At 42.1% G+C, this 17618-nt stretch overlaps 1 protein-coding gene across 5 annotated transcripts in view; it reads left to right on the forward strand.

The window, feature by feature from the left end:
* The first annotated feature begins 1321 nt into the window (after positions 1–1321).
* Positions 1322–17618, forward strand: part of DDC (dopa decarboxylase (aromatic L-amino acid decarboxylase)) — a 51671-nt gene continuing 35374 nt past the window's right edge. For 2 of the 5 annotated variants that reach the window (XM_010160168.1, XM_010160170.1), the window contains exons 1-4: positions 1322–1522; positions 8784–8897; positions 9577–9696; positions 16894–17028. In XM_010160168.1, the coding sequence (XP_010158470.1) occupies positions 1322–1522; positions 8784–8897; positions 9577–9696; positions 16894–17028 (570 nt within the window). The remainder of the gene's footprint in view (positions 1523–8783; positions 8898–9576; positions 9697–16893; positions 17029–17618) is intronic. The other 3 variants (XM_010160172.1, XM_010160169.1, XM_010160171.1) reach the window with 3 other exon arrangements.

The raw sequence follows: 17618 nt of genomic DNA on the forward strand, positions 1-17618 counted from the left end.
ATGTCTTTCTTTTGTAATGCGACAGTACTAATTCAAACATCATAAAGCCCAGAAGGATATTTTTTCTCAAAATGTTGTCCTCAGTTATAAATCCTTAGCACAAATAACTGATATCTAGGAAATCGCCTCTTAATTACATAATATTCATATTGTGATTAATAATTATTTCCTTACAAAGTAAGGATCTGAAGGTATGTGAACTAAGCATAGTAATTCTCTACACCGGCAGTGAGCATCCTTACTTCACTTGCCAGTTTTCTTACTAGGTCCCAAAGAACAGTATGGCTCACTCAATTTTAGTGTATAAAGACTCCTGGATGTCTTTTAGGCACTGTGCTCGCAACTGGGTATTCACTGGGCACTCAGAATGCACAGCCTCATAAAGTAAAGAAGTTGGGCGGGCTGGGATGGCAGGAGCAGACACCCTAGCAACATGAATTGATGCTTGCGCAACCCTTCGCCGGCAAACTCCAGCTCATCTCAGCCCAGCCATGTGCCGCCTTGTGTGCACCCACCGTCTCTGCCTGGCTCAAAGCACACCTAGAGCTCCAGCCCAGCATCTTGGAAACGGGATGGCCCCAGAGAGGGCTTCCTCACATCCTCCTGCAAAATGTCATACAGATCGATTCCAAGGGAATGCTAATTAAAACCTTGGTAAGAAATAAGGTTTTGTAAATGGCACAGCATGTGCATTTGCACTGAAAGAGTGAAGAAGGTAAATCTTGAGGCAAGACAGGCGGCAAGAAGTAGATAGACTGACAGGGCAGGACAGTGGATTATTGTGATAACTGTCATTATTCTAGCTATTTATTATAGATTATAATAGAGACACACAGCATGCTATTTTCTTAGACGACTTCTTTATAAGGCAGAAGGGAGTTGTTTATGTGCCACATAACAGTGCCACATCCTAATGTCAACCAGCAGCAGTAGGAATTAAATCTGCGATCTCTGGATCTTCATCAGTGTGCCTCTACTGCTCTTCTATGCCTATCTGCAGCCTATCTGTATTAAGCCAATCTACATTAGGCATCAAAGATTTAACAGTGTGATTTACAGTGTGATGCAACGTGTGATACAGTGTGATACAAAGTCCAACTAACGTTGGAGTGGAGCACAATGCCACGCTGTAGGGGCAGTGGACTAATATGCAGAAATAAAAGAGAGCATGCTCTTTTCAGAAAGGCCATGTGAGTCATCCTATAAATCATCTGAATAACAGGTTTTTAAAACCAGTAAAATTTTCTTTCAAAAATGTCTTTTCTCTCTCTTTTTTTTTTCCCCCCAGGTTTTTTCTGATAAGTCCTAAACTCTGATACCCATGGATGCTGCGGAGTTCCGCAAGAGAGGGAAGGAGATGGTGGACTATATCGCAGATTACCTGGAGAAGATAGATAAAAGGCAGGTCTTCCCAGATGTGGAACCAGGATATCTGAGGCCACTCATTCCAGACTGTGCACCCCAGGATCCTGAGAGTTTTGAGGATGTCTTTAAAGACATTGAGAAGATCATTATGCCAGGGGTAAGGAAAACGGATCTGTAGTGTGATGTCCGATACTGCATTTAGGCTTTCAAAGACTTGAAGGAAAGTGTGGATTGAATAGGCTGTGCAGGTAGACCCTATGAACATAAGTACCCACACTGATTAGCTTTTAGAAGGCAGGAGTCTGCTTTATATCCATAGTTAAATATGACCTAACACTTTACACAACTAGTGATTTCTGTTCTTACTAGAAATAAGCAAATAGTTCTTTTGCTTCATGTGAGGATTGCTTTTGGAAATAATCCCCTTTTCTCCCCCCTGAATTGGTTAAGGCAAAGCTTCATAACTTTCAATTTCATGTGATATTTTTGCTACTTACAAAGCACAGTAAATGTTTTATAAAATAGGATTTTTATTAGTCTGCTGTGCCTAAAGTGTTCCTTTAAGCTGATCTTTAAATGTTGAAATTCTCTTAGGAGACTTCTTGTTATTACAGAGTTGACTAGAAAGGGTTCTCCCCAGTATTTGTTCTGTTGACTTATTCTCCTAAATGTCAACTTCTTCTAGTACCTTTTTAGGCAGATGGCCACTACCTAAATATTGGTCCTGGATAGATCAATGTTGGAAAGTCAACGCAGAACAAAATGTCTGGCATTTGTCTTCACTTTTGGATCTTTCTTGGTTTTCCACTCATGGTATACCTTTTTTACTTTAAGTATATGCTTGTCTCCTAAGGTCTTTAAGTAACTTGAAGAGGACTGAATTATTAGTAAAAGTCAATGAGGAATCTCTCTCTGCAATAGCCGCTTTGGGCTGCTTCTCTGGATGTAGCTAGGTGATAGGCTTGCTATGTGACTTGACATGGAACCACTGCTCTGCAAACGTGTTTAGTCAGGGTACTATAATGCCAATTCCTTTTCATTGACCAAGGTAAGTATTTGATATTCAATGTGACTTTATCTTGTCTCCCCTGGAGCCAACCCTGCTGTCCTTTCACAGGCAAAAGCTCCACGGAAGTCAATAGAAATCTCTCCATTCTTCTCAAAGACTTGTGGATGAAATCTGAAGTCCAACAAAACTAAATCAGTGCAGACTAGATGAGAGAATTGCATCCAACACATGCAAATACTTTCATTGCTGCTCATAGATACGATTGCCTTTTCTTTTTCATTGAAAGAAAATACTAACCAATTTTTTTTGTCTGTGAAAACACTTTGCTTTGAACACTTGAGAACATTCAATAACATAATATCTAATTCAAAGATGAATCATTTGAGAACAGAAAGTGAGACATTGAATTCCAATTATGTCATCAACATGTCATGTTCCCTCTTACCCAAATTGTTTTTTTCTTGATATTTACATGGCCTGCAAATAAATTTACTTTTACAAAGTGTTACATCCTGAAGAAGAAATATTCTATCCCAAACTTTCCCCTGGTTTGAAATGTTAGTGTTTGTGACACAGAGCACAAGTACATAAATCCCAGTTCTTACAGTAACTCTGATTCTGCCTGTGGTGTTTATACTAAATACTGAAGACTCACATGAGTGCAGAATCACAAAGTCACAGTATAGTAGAGGTTGGATGACACCTCTAGAGGTCATTTAGTCCCTCCCCACTGCTCAAAGCAGAGTCAGTTAGAGCAGGTTGCTCAGGACCATGTCCAATTGGGTGTTGACTATCTCCAAGGATGAAATCTTCACAATCTCTCTGTTGTCCTTTTCCGAAGTTCGACCACCCTCACAGTAAATAACCTTTATCTTATGTTTAAGTGGGATTTTCTGTATTTCAGTTTGTACACATTTCATCTTATCTTGTCACTGGATACTACTGGGAAGAATCTGACTTCACCTTCTTTGCACCCTCCCACGAGGTGTTTATACACATCAACAAGATACCCCCTGAGCTTTCTGCCGGCTGAACAATCCCAGCTCTCTCAGCCTCCCAACATATGACACATACTCCAATTAATCATCTCCATGGCTCTTCACTGGAATCACTCCAGTATGTCCTTGTCTTTCTTGCACTGGTGAATCCAGAACTGGGCACGTCATTCCAGGTGTGGCCTCACCAGTGCTGAGTAGAGGGGAAGGATCACCTCTTTTGACCTGCTGGCAACAGTTTTCCTGATGTGGCCCAGGATGTTCTTGGCCTTGTTTGCTGCAAGAGCACACTGCTGGCTTAGGTTCAGCTTGTCCACCAGAACCCCCAGGCCCATTTCTGCAGAACTACTTTCCAGCCAGTCAATCCCTGCCCTGTACTGGTGCAGGGGGTTATTCCTCTCCAGGTACAGGAATTTGCATTTCTCTGTTGAACTTCATGAGATTCCTGTTGGATCATTTCTGTAGCCTGGTGAGGTCACTTCGAATTACACCATCTCCATACACTATATCAAACCCTCCTCCCAGTTTCATATCATCTGCAAAACTGCTTAATGAAGATGATCTGCAAAACATTAATGAAGATGTCAAACAGTACTAGTCACGGTATTGATTCCTGGGCTACACCACTAGCCTCCAGCTGGACTTCCTGCCACTGACCACAACCCTGTGAGTCTGGCAGTTTAGCCAGCTTTCACTCCACTGTCCACTTATCTAGTCCATATTTCATCAGTGTGTCAGTAAAAATGTCATGGGAGAATGTCTTAACGATATCCTGTGCTCTCCCTGTGTCCACCAAGACCGTCATCTTGTAGAGGGCTGTCAGATTGCTCAGGCACGATTTCCCCTTCATAAATCTTTGCTGCATAGCCCCAGTCATCTTCTTGTCCTTAATATGTTTGGAAAGAGCTTCAAGATTTCATCATCTTCCTTGGGATTGAGGTGAGACCTGTAATTTTCTAGATCCTCCTTCTAGCCCTTCTTGAAGATAGGAGTGACATTTGCTTTTTTCCAGACCTCAGACACATTCCCCAGTTGCCATAACCTTTCAGAGGTTTAAGAGTGGTCTCAATGACATCACCTATCTCCTGCAGCACTTGTGAGTGGATTCCATTAGGCTCCATGGACTCATGTATGTCCAGTTTATTTAAATGTTTCCTAACCTGATCCTCCTCCAGGTGAGGTCTTCCTTGTTCAAACTTTTCCCATGCATCTCAGGAGCCTGAGATTCTTGAAGGCAGTTTTACCAGTTAAAATTAAGATGAAAAAGGCATTGAGGGTCTCATCATTTTCCCTGTCCTTGGTCACCAAGTCCCCAGCCCCATTTGGCAGCATACCTACATTTACCCTACTTTCCTTTTAGGGTGGTGAGGCACTGGAACAGGTTGCCCAGAGAAGCTGTGGATGCCCCATCCCTGGAAGGGTTCAAGGCCAGGCTGGATGAGGCTTTGAGCAACCTGGTCTAGTGGAAGGTGTCCCTGCCCATGGCAGGGGGGGTGGAACTAGATGGTGTTTAAGGTCCCTTCCAACCCAAACCAGTCTGTGATTCCTTTTAGTGCTGATGAACCTGCAGAAGCCTTTCTTGTTGCCCTTCACATCCCTCTCCAGATTCATCTCCAGATGGCTTTGGCTTTCCTAACCCTGTCCCTACATACTCAGTGTCTTTATAGCCTTCTTTCCTGGGTCACCTGACCCTCCTTACCCTTCTTACATGCTTCCTTTTTACATTTGAGCGTTGTCAGGAGCTAATGGTTCATCTATAGAGGCCTCCTGTTACTCTTCCTTGATTTCCTCATGTGGGGTGGGCCATTTTTGAACTTGGAGGAGGTCTGGGATCCAGGCTGCTGTATCTGACATACCTTGTGTTACATCATAGGGAAGATCCACTCAATCTCTTTTTGTGTCATCTCTGATACTGCACAATCTGCTGACCCCCTCAAGCTATGTAAAACACAGACCCTCCACCACTGCAAACCTCTGCGGGCTGAAAGACCATCTCTTACTTCCCCATCATCCCCGCAATCCCAGGCCTGCCGAACTGCATACTCCCTCAGGAACTTAGGCTGGGTTGAGACCTGTGATGGGCCAGGGACAGTTGTTCCAGTTGCTGCTGGGGACCATGGAGCGTCACCACCACAGCAGAGCCCATGCACACAGAAGGCGTAGCGGGGCTTCTGGACCTCTCCTGTGCATAGGGCTGCACAAACTGCTGCATCTGTTGGCCGCCTCTGTCAGCTGTGCTCACAGAAACTGAAGTGTAAAAATGGTTGTGTTGTACAAACACGTGGAGTCAGGGAGTATAGGAAGAACTTAGCTTAGGAAGACCTTCACGTTTGGTTTAGAGATCATTAAAATTATTTATTAAAATATTGGTTTTAGGGACTTCTGAAATTGGCTATAGGGACAATCTACCCCCGTTATATTTTCCGTTAATCTTCTTCCCATCTTTTTCCTGACAAGACTAACATTTAGAAGTACATCTGGTGTTTTTCAGCTATAGTGCTTTTCCAGTGTTTCACCAGGCAATGTCTTATCTCCATGTTATAAATGAGAAGCTGGGCTTCCTCAGCGAGAATAAGTAATATGACAGAGGTCATAAACCCTTGTTTTGCCCATAAGTTATCCGTGGCCCATACGGGACTCTTGTTTCCTTCATGTTAACATCTTTACTGTATTAGATATTTGCTACTTACGGTACTGTTCAGATATTCGCTATTTACTGGGTGATATGTGAAAATGGTGTTCCTTCAGAGGAGCAAGGATCAATTGGTGTAAAGCAATAAAGCAGGGCCCATTGCTGTCTTTACCCAAAGGAGAACAAGCATTCACGAGTGCAAAAAGCCTCTTTATGGAGACGTCTTGTGAAACTGGATGCAGACCGTCACAGGGCAGTCCACTAAATATAATGACTGTAGTGGTGCTAAGCTCCTAACATTAACACAGGGACTGAGGGAACAACTGCCGAACTCCAATCTCCACAGCAGGAAGGCAAGGTGGAAACCAACTGCGTGTAAAAATATCCGTGGGAGTCACCTTTCTCTCGCACACCTGCCTTTTCTCTTGAAATCTATCTCCTCCTTTTTTAGAGACAGAGACAAAAATGATCAAGTTTAGTTGTAACTGCAAATAGCAGGACTGAAAATGCTAATTTTCCTCACGTTGGATCCATTAATCTATGAACTTTCAGCTGAAGTACCTATCCTTGGTGTGTGGCACAGGAAGACTCTTGCTTAGGCTAATCAAGCCCCAGAAAGACAGACATTCTTAGGAGAAATCTGGGAAATGAAATGTCTCCGAGAAGCATTAGAGTAGTAGTTACTGAATCCAAGACACTTGTGTATCACTGTTTATCAGCAGAGGGCTGAAAAAACAATCAACAATTATGTCACACTCTTTGCAACATTTGACTAAGTGTGTCTGTCCCCCAACACGGTGAAAGAAATGGATTTTACAGCTGCTTTGGGGGAAGGGGGAAGGGGAGGCGGGAGAAAGAACCGCAGCTGCACTTGCCTTAGGGCTTTTGGCTTTTTGTGTGAGTGGTGCAACTGGAATCTGCTGCGTTTCATCAAACCAATGGCTCCCAGCAAGTAGGCAGTTTAACTTGATTAACCCAAGATGAATGTCACAAGTCTTAAAGATCACAGAGGATTAGAGCTGGGGAGATGAACAGTGGCAGCTCTGGCTCATTAGGGACGTCAGTGAAAGTCTGTGCATGTGTGTCCTGTCAGGGACCGCTGTTTATTGGGTATTTATTAATCTGTTTATTGTTTTCCTATGAAGAACCAAGTCCCATCCTTTTTTTTTCTTTTCTTTCTTCTGACGTGTGAAGGAAGGTGTTTGCCACAAGTGCTCTAAAACTTTGTTAGAGTGAAGAAAGAGATCCTGACCTGGTGGAAGAGATACTGCTAAAAATTTTCGCAGTGGCTTGTCTTTGGGTACCTGATTTGAGCAGGTTTGGACCTAGTGATCAGTAAAGTGAAATCTTGAGCATATCAGGTACAGGGTTAGTTCAGACAGTGGAAAATTGTAGCTGATAGGAACTGCTTCCTTATGAAAGAGGTGGGAGCATCCGAAATATTTTACATGGTATCCTACAGCAGAGAAAGTGATACGGGATTCATTGTGTATCAAGAGTTAAGACAGTCTCCCCTTAGCATGGAGCGTGTCCCTTAAAGAAGAGCTGGTTGTTGGCATGCAGGAGGTTAGAAAAGAAAATAAAGGGGTGTTTGCAGCATGCAGAACAGCATGGTACAGCGATCTCTGCGTTGGCTACAGTGCATGAAACCTTATCGTAGACTGGGAGAGAGGGGATTGTGAAAGGTGAAATTCCTCAGAATGAAGAACAAAAAGCACTGTAAGGGAACACTGCTCTCAGGCAAGAGGGAATATATGCTCTTGCCACCCTCTAGTTGTGACGCAGAACTCCATATTTATTCAAAAAAGAAAACAAAACAGCATAAGAAAAGGCTAGGCTGCAATAACTCAGCAGCCTCTGGATTTCCAGCCAAGGAAAGATACACATATTCTGCGGAATACTTCCTTATAGCCCAATTCTCTAGAAGCATTTTTTTTCTAAAGATTTGCCTTTTATCTTGAATGTGAAAGTTGGTTTTGCCAAACATATCATATCACATTATTTCCACTGAACATTGCAGTGTGACAGTACATTTCCTTTTTCAAATTTTATTAGATTGGAGTTGTGGAGCACTATCAAGTGTCTCACAGACCCTTAAAATTGCTTAGAGATTGCATAAGATAATGCTAAATGTTCCTGCTGCAAGACAATTGACTATAATTTGTGCAGTTATTGTGTTGTTCTCTCATATAAGTACATATAAAGTGGAATTGTACAGAAATCACTTGTTATAGGGAGATGACAGTTTAGTTTTCTACAGAAGGTATTGGATACTGGAATGGATTGTTTCATTTTATGGTGGGGAGCTGTTTGGCCAGATTCAGTGCCTGAATTTTGGCAAATAACTCCAGCGTGTGGGCAAGAGAGTTCTGTGGACCTCTGCTGCACTGAAGACGCGCTTGCTGAGTCAGTCACACAGCAGAGATGAAAGAACAAAATACTGGACAGTCCCTGAAAGCAGAGGCTCAAGCACAGTGCCCCACACAGAAACCCATCCTGCCGCCGCCCGTGCAATTCTTGTCTTTTGGCAGACGGGGAGAGCGCTGTTTTTGGAACTCTTGGGAGGTGGGCATAAGAACTAATCTATTTCTAATTTGAGTAACATACAGATAAAAAAATTGAGAAAAAACAAGGTAAGCTTTTCTAAAAAGTGGGATCCTGTGTTATGGCCAGGTCGTCGAGGACTGTTGACTAGTCCCAACCTCTAATCTTTTCTGATTTTGTGACAACTTGTTTCCGTTTCCTGCATTAGCTAAAAATGACTATTTTTCCCTTAATACAGGTGACTCACTGGCACAGTCCTTACTTCTTTGCCTACTTCCCTGCAGCCTCTTCCTTCCCAGCCCTTCTTGCAGATATGTTGTGTGGTGGAATAGGATGTGTGGGCTTCTCCTGGGTAAGTTTACTGTGGTATGTGCTGCTATGTGGTAATGATGCTTCACCTGACCAAGATCTGAAGCATTTTAGTAACATTCTTCAATGAAATTACTGATTAATAGCAGTGAAGTCATGGGACTATTTTTACAGGTAAAGTTCCTTGACTAATTAAGTGTTTTCACATAGACATCCTGAAGGAGTCCAGGGATAAAAGGCTATTTCCCAAGTTTTGCCCTTTAAAAATCACCAGCATTTGGAAATGCAGAGCAGACTTACTGACAATTCATTAAATAGTATGACTGTTGCCTATCACCTGGTGTTGTTACTTCTCTTATCATCTGGATGAATGGAAAATTGTGTTTAAACCCCCACATTTCTATGAGATAGGCTCTTCTCAAAAGAGGTTGGTACTAAATGTTGAAAAAAAATATATAAGATGCAAATCCCAGCTTTGACATTTGACAGTCATGGTTCTGTGAGAGGCCCAGTTTGACATTTTTTTAGTAAGTATTAGAAACAACGTGCATAAAATGGTCTTCAGGTCCCTGATTTAGCTGGTGAAGTTAGTCAGCTGGTCTCTTCCTCTGTAGTAAAAAGACAGAGAGAGAGAAAGAGAAAGTGTTATTCTTTCTCTGGTAGATCCTATTTCTCTTCATGGTCTAGTGAGGTTATTCCCTCTGTTCTATTTTTCATCACAGGCTGCAAGTCCAGCTTGCACAGAGCTGGAGACTGTCATGCTGGATTGGCTAGGGAAGATGATTAATCTGCCTGAAGAGTTTTTAGCTGGGAAGGATGGCCAAGGGGGAGGAGTCATTCAGGTAAGAGAGGACATGAAAAAAAGAATACGGGATGAGTTTGTGGGCTTTATGATTTTGTAAAACCTTCATACCACAACACTAATTGCTGTGGTTTAATCCGAGCCAGAAACCAAGTGTCACACAGACACTTGCTCAGCTCCCTTCTTCTCAATGGGATGGGGAGGAGAATTGGAGGAAAAGGCAAGGAAACTCGTGGGTTGAGATAAGAACAATTTAATAATTGAAAGTAAATGAGATAAAATCATGACACCTAATATTACTAATATTGCTGCTAGTAATATATAATGAAAATAATGGAAAAGAAAACAAACGTTACAACTGCTCACCACCCACCAATTGATGCCCAGCCAGTCCCTCAGTAGTGAGAGCCAGATCCCAAGAGAGAGAAACACCTGCCCCTCCCCCACAGCCCAACCCCCAAACCATATACTGAGCATGACATTTTATGGAATGAAATACCCCCTTGGCCAGTCCGGGCCAGCTGTACTGACCGTGTCCCTTCCCAGCTTCCTGTAGCAAAGAAGTCAGGAACACCAGGAACTGAAAAAGTCCTTGAATTGCTACAAACACTCCTCAGAAACAATTAAAAACACCAGCGTTATCGATACTCTTCTCAGCACAAATCTAAAACACAGCCTCACACAAATCCAAAACATAACCTCATACTAGGTACTGTGAAAAAAATGGACTCTGTCCCAACTAAAACCAGCCCACTAATAAAGGAAAGATATATTTTTTCTGCTACATGGGCTCTTTTCTGATTTTCAGAAAGACTGATGCTCTGTGAGAATGTCCATCGGTGGGTAGGATCATTCATGAAGGTGATGATTTTGTTTTCAGAGCAGCTGAATTCTGAAACATTCTTCTTTTTGAGGAATTGTTAGTAGTTCAACTTAACAGTACAATTTGGGCTTAAAATTCAAATGATAATGTTAAAAAAATCATGTAGGATGGAAACTTTAATTTGTTGATTGAGTGAAGAGAGCTCATACGTACCAACAGTGGCTGAAAATAGAAATAAACTTCTCAAATAGAAGGACATCTAAGGATTTTGAGTACAGCATCATGAAAAGTGGTTACAGAAGCTTCCATGAAGACCACATTGCATGTGTGCACTTGTTTATTTCAGTCAGTTTCCAAAACAGCCTTCCTTTATTCAGAAAAAAGAAATCAGAGATCGAGCAATGTATAAGAACAGAGGAGAGAATCTTCTATAAGTAGAAATTACAGAATGTAGCAGAAAGTCAATCAATATTTATCAAAGAAATTAAAATTATTTTAAGAACTTTGTCTTATATCAAAATGAAATATTGGAATATTATAATAATAAAATGAAGATCCGCCTACTAAATGGTTCTACCAGTAGACAATGCAATGTTCAGACTACAATGCAGTATCCAAAATAAAACAAAACCCCCAAATTTTGACGTTGACTGCTTAATGAAGCCTACAGTGTCTGAACAGAGTATCTGTATAATAATGGACATATCATCAATGGGCAAACTTGCATTCATAATGAAGATATATTGTTTGGCAGACATGGTTCCACTAGTGCATGGTCTTTCTGTAAATGCAGACTCTGGTCACAGCTACCAATCTTACTAAAATAGATCTCTGCTCTGAAAAAAGACTGAGTTTTAAATAATTGTTATGTGCTCCTCTGATAATCTCTGCAGTCTGGTCATTGGTGGCCAGAGCACAATCCATTTTATCCTAAGATGGGCTTCTAAAATACATCTAAATGACAAGCTAGAAGTAGGGACTTCTTTCTTTGATCCCAGCTGCAAATGCCTACAGCATATTCCAATGAATTCTTCCCAAAATCTTCCCAGGCAAGTATGAATTTAATCCAGCTGCTATGATTCTCCTAGGCAGAGCTGCACCTACACCAGTGTATTCCCAGAGTAACTCTTTACTCATCTGCTTGCTTTGTTAGGATCTCTACCATTACCATTACTAGGGAGGGGGTTATGTTCAAGAAATCAGGCTTTCCTCATGCGTCTCAGCAGTATTTATTTTGTACCAGTGAAAGCAAGCAATTACGCTTGATGCTTATCAGGCGGAAATATTGCCCTTTCCAGGCTGACAATACTGGATCGCCCATAATTTTAATCAGAAACCAGTCAGTTTCAAGAATCCAAAATGGGGTCTGTGTTCCTGCTTACAATGAAGTCATTTGTGCTGCAGATCTTCTTGTCTTGCTCTTGAAACAATAATGATACAAATAAGGGAGTGTGAGGCAAAGACAACATGAGCGTGTGAAAGTGCCAGTCATTCTCTTGGCAAATACCAAGTAATTATTGTGGCATTGGGTAAAACTGAGCCTGTGAAAATTGGCTCTTAATTACATTTGAAAGTCTATGTCAATACGAAGCACTTTGTTGTTGTGTGCAAGATGACACTTGAAAATGGCAGGAGATGAAAGAAAATTTCAGTTCAGAGCTCTGGTGGACATGAACATCAGCTCTTGCTGATATTTCTTCCGCCTCTTGAGCCTGTTTGCCATGGCAACCTTTGTTTGCTTGCGGTAAAAGGAAAGGTATCATCATCCTTCACTTAATGCAGAATGCAGCATTCAAGAGGAGAAAAAAACCCCAGCTTTTAAAAATAAGTGAGAAAGCCACGTTCTTCCTGAAGCTTGTTTCCTGCTGTTCATTCTAGATAAACTGCTTAAAAATGTACCTATTTTGAATTTTAAAGAGTTGTCTTGCTCTGCAAAGGAAAACTATTTTAAGGGTGAAACAAAATGCGACTCAGCCTATCTTTGGCCTGGCAAGGAACACTGCTGAGTTCTCTCTCTTGTCAGTTAGCCAAGTAGTTCAAGAACCAAAGGGGTTTTTTTCCTCAAAAATGTTAAGCGCAAGATTGGTCCCAAGTGAACAGAAGATCCTTACAAACTAGTTTCTGCAAACACTGTAAGCTTCAGTATAAAAAAGGTGATTTATGGAAACTGAGGCAAGGTGGGAAAAGTTATGTCTATCATGAGACCTCCAAAAGCATTTCCAAGTTGCTGGATTTAGGTGCCTTTAGTGTATGTCTCAACTGTATATCAGGAGGCAAGGTTCAGCTGGGAAAACAGGCCCTTTCCTTTTCATCCTTGTTCATGTGTAAGGGTGTCCCTGCCCATGGCAGGAGGGTTGGAACTAGATGATCTTTAAGGTCCCTTCCAACCCAAACCATTCTGTGATTCTATGAAATGGATACAAGACCTGTTTTATGCACCAGCCTAGAGACCAGGACATCTCGTGGCACTCCTCAGAAGGCTGAGGCTATTCTTGAGCCTAACTCATTTGCCTGCCCAGCCAGGCAGTCTCCAGAATAGTGGGGGCTTAAATTTCCAGAGCTCAAATTAAGGCCTTAGCCTTTGGAATTTCCTACAGCCATTTTCTTTTACATATTTGTGCACATTTATTTAAATATGCATATTCCTTGTGTGTCCTGAAAAGACACTAACAGTTTTACAGGGCCTTATCGTTACACAAAAAAAAAAAGCACCATTTTCTCCACATGCATTTGAAAGATTTTCCTTAAATATATATTTTAATAAAAGTAATAATGAATGTTATTTCCCACATATTAAATGCCAAGGTGCTAGAGCTAACTTTACCGTGAAGAACCCAGGTTTAGAAAGGTTGTTTTCAGTGACTTGCCTGATATGAGATGGAATTGGGTCTCTCACACAGGCTTTACGTTGCCCAACTTCACTATGAGGATGTACAACTTACCTGAAAAACTGTATGAACATCACAATAAGCTGCAGTGGTTTGCACAAATGAAAAGCATTCTCATCTGCCGGATGGCTGGAAGGGGTATTTCAGGCAACATTGCCTGATAATATATGCCCATGTCTTCTGATTATGCCATTAGGGTTCTTTAGAAGGTTATATACTGCTTTTTTAAAAAATAGTAAAAACCCCAGCTTCTCAGAAAATAGGTGATGTTCTTGACTGTAAAACATTCTTCACATTTGCTGGACGCCCAGTGCCTGAGTCATTATATTCTAGCTCACCGGACTGTCAGGAAGCACAGGGTTTGGGGTTTTTTTCACTGTTACTTAGATAATACTGCACTGAGCGTGGCAGAAACAGTTTTGCAAACAGAGACACGATGACAGAAGTTTCTCATCAGGAAACTTACACTGTCTGAGATTAACCTCACATTTTGCCAAGTAAAGGTGAACATACAAGAAGGTACCTTTATAGAATCATTTATCTCAGTACAGAATGTTTGCCTAAAATAGATGGAATATTGCTTTGTGGGTATGCTTACCCCTCTCACACTAAGGGACTCTAAACAATTTTTTTCTCACATATATAGCTTTTTAGACAGCTAAAGTAAAGTGAATCGGATCTTGAAAGTTCTTTATGTGTAAAATGAAGATAATTGTGTGCACTCACTCTTGCTTCATGAGTTTTGAGAACTACAGGCAGGCATGATTTCTCGGTGTTCAGATATTCTGATGAGTACCCTGAACATCTGGTTGCAGACCATATGCAGAATAAGATCAAATGGGGAGATGGGGAGATTGCCAATTTATGTTTTCTGTAATTAATGGGCAGATTTTCTTTCAGCCCTTGCCTCCACATGGAGGTTCTACCTTACACAACTCAAGAGGGATATTTGTTTTCCTATGCCATTATGCATCTGCAATCTTTCCCTCAGTTGCCATACTGCTGTATGCAGCAGCAGCAGCAATGAGAAATGCATACAGCTGTCTCCAGCTCATCCTTGTGCTCTGATGGAGACCCTGGGGCCTACATTCCTCAAATCCCACACCACTGAAAAGGCGGATAAAATATATTCGCCATGGCAATAGTGAATCTTTAGGGACTGCCCTTTTTCCTGCTTACTCCTTTCATGAGGCTGTTGAATTTCAGCTGAAAGAGTTCACTCACTGTTGAGATGTTGACTTGTGTAGGAGGCAGCTCTGTCTCATATAAATAGCTGAGCTAACTTCAGTATTAGGGGAAAGTCTGAGTTCACTGGGATCCTTCTCATGTATGAAATCCGTAGGACCAGGCCCATCTCCAGGGAAGAAATAAGACTTCCCAAATATTTCAAATTTGTTGTAATTAGTTAGTATACACAGGTGTCCAACAGAGGGAGGATAGATCATTGGTACAGGGTAAGAAATATCACTCCAAAATTAGCTTGTTGACACTGGGGGTATTTCTGAGGCATTAATAAACGCGACTCATTCATCGCACCCCTATGTGCTGGGTAGAGGAGGATTCACATGGCAAGGATCCAACTTTGAAAGTACCTAAAAACTCGATCTTGTGTATGGACACCCAAAACTGTTGAAATTTATGAACATGTGTTTACAAGCCATTACTCATAGTTTAAAAGAACAGTTCAGGACATGTTTTGTCTGCCTGTTCAAGAGGAAAACCATAAAAAGGTTTTGTGGGAACTTGTATTCTCTTGTGAAATTTACAGATCAATTGGCACAAAAAATTCCCCTCTTTGGTGTCACAGAGTATCCAAGACACAATTTAAACTCATGTTTTGTGAGTCAAAGTGCAGTTTAGAAATAGCGTCTGGCTGTTCCTTTAATCTGTGTGGTTTTGATGAAGAAAAGGCACATAACCAATACTTCGAAATGCAATTAGCTATATTCAATCATAGCTTTTTTGCTTTTTCAGTGTTTTTTTTCTCTTTTAGCCACAAAATTGACTTGCCCAGGGTAACTAAATATTAAATAAGCGTTATAATTACACATATTGCTTGATAGAATTGAGAGTTGATAGTCAGATTCTGATGGAAGTTAAATGTGAGGAAATACAGAGTAACAGAAATCAACAGTTATTCTCCCACTGTTCCTGGTTAACGGATTATTGACGGCTGGTCATTCTAGACCAGCCTTTTCACATGCCCTTCAGTGTGTGAGCTTTCTAGCACTGACTGCTAGGCTGGTTCCTAAACTGAACAAGAGATTAAAGGGAGCAGACAGGCATCAGGAAGGAGGAGACCAAGAGGAAATAGAGATTCCTCCCTTGCTGTCACACATATTCTTAAAAAGCATAAGATTGCACAGTTTCTCATACGCAATAACTTTGCAGATTCATACACGTGGTGAGTTGACCCCAACTGGAGACCAGGTGCCCACCAAAGCTGCTCAGTCACTGCCCTCCTCAGCTGGGCAGGGGAGAGAAAATACAACAAAAAGTTTGTGGGTCGAGACAAGGACAGAGAGAGAACACTCACCAGTTATGGTCATGGGCAAAACAGACTCAGCTTGGGGAAAAAATCAATTTGATTTTTTACCAATAAATCAGGGAAGGATAATGAGAACTAAACCCAAATCTTAAAAACAGCTTCCTTCCACCTCTCCCTTCTTCCTGGGTCAGCTTTGCTCCACATTTCTCTGGCTTCTCCCCCTGCACAGCACAGGGGAAAAAGGAATGGGGGTTGTGGTCAGTCCATCACACGTCGTCTCTGCCACTCCTTCTTCCTTGGGGTGAGGACTCCCCACGCTCTGCCTCTGCTCCAGCGTGGGGTCCCTCCCACGGGAGACAGTCCTCCACCAACTTCTCCAATGTGAGCCCTTGTCACAGGCTGCAGTTCTTCACGAACTGATCCAGCGTGGGTCCCTTCAGGAGCAGCCTGCTCCATCCTGGGTCCCCCTGGGGTCACAGGTCCTGCCAGCAAACCTGCCAGCTCCAGTGTGGGCTTCCCATGGGGTCAAGGCCTCCTTCAGGCATCTACCTGCTCTGGTGTAGGGTCCTCCATGAGCTTGCAGGTGGGACTGCTCCACTGTGGACCTCCACAGGCTGCAGGGGCACAGCTGGCCTCACCATGGTCTGCATCACGGGCTGCCCAGGAATCTCTGTTCCAGTGCTGGAGCACCTCCTCCCCCTCCTTCTCCACTGACCTGGGGCTCTGCAGGGTTGTTCCTCTCACATATTCTCACTCTTCTCTCTGGCTGCAGTTCTTTTTTTTCCCTCCATAAACACATTATCCTGGAGGTGCTACCACTGTCGGTAATGGGCTCGGCCTTGTCCAACAGCAAGGATGTCTTGGAGCCAGCTGACATTAGCTCTGTGGGACATGGAGGAAGCTTCTAGCAGCTTCTCATAGAAGCCAACCCTGTAGCCCCTCCGCTACTAAAACCTTGCCACTCAAACCAAATACAATAGAGACAAAAAAGTTGCTTTTCTTCTTCCTTTTGAACCTTCCTTTAAATTTGTCCCACAGGGAAGTGCAAGCGAGGCCACACTGATTTCACTGCTTGCTGCAAGAACAAAAACTATCAGACGGGTGCAGTCTGAAAAGCCTGAGCTAACAGAAGCAGACATCATGGGCAGGCTGGTGGCCTACACTTCTGATCAGGTGCGTACCTCTCGAAACCATGAAAACATGGGGTCTATACTTAACAGCTTGAGCCATCTCAATAGGCAGCTGAATTAAGTACAAATTCCAGATTGGTGACTACTTGGTTTACTTGTTTAAATCTTATTGTACATTGTAAGTGAGCTGGAATCTCGTGTGTGCTACCATAATACAAAGAAGGATATATCCAGAGGTCAGTGTTGCTTCTTTACGGAAAGAGCTCTTTGAAGTAAATAAAGATACTTGAGTAAGGTGTTAATTTCAGTTGTGTTGAGTAAGTCTAGGCCGTTTTTGTTACATCTAGGCTCGTGTCCATTTGTGCACACATCGTTTTCCTCCTACATACACATGTGCAAACACATATACCTCCTCCCCCTCTACGCCCGCATGGGTGCTGGTTCATGCACACCGACAAACCTAGTGCATGAATATAAAGCAAATTGGTCATAGTATTTGAAGAAGCCCAAAACATTATTATTTTTTTAACAGAAAAAAACCCCCTTCCAAAGGTCTCCCTTTATCAATCCAGCTGAGAAATCTTCTAAGAAAACAGAAAACATAATCCTTGATTTCTGACTGTGAGTGGTATT

Source organism: Eurypyga helias, unplaced genomic scaffold (assembly GCF_000690775.1).
Source record: "Eurypyga helias isolate BGI_N326 unplaced genomic scaffold, ASM69077v1 scaffold6791, whole genome shotgun sequence".
Taxonomy (NCBI): Eukaryota; Metazoa; Chordata; class Aves; order Eurypygiformes; family Eurypygidae; genus Eurypyga; species Eurypyga helias.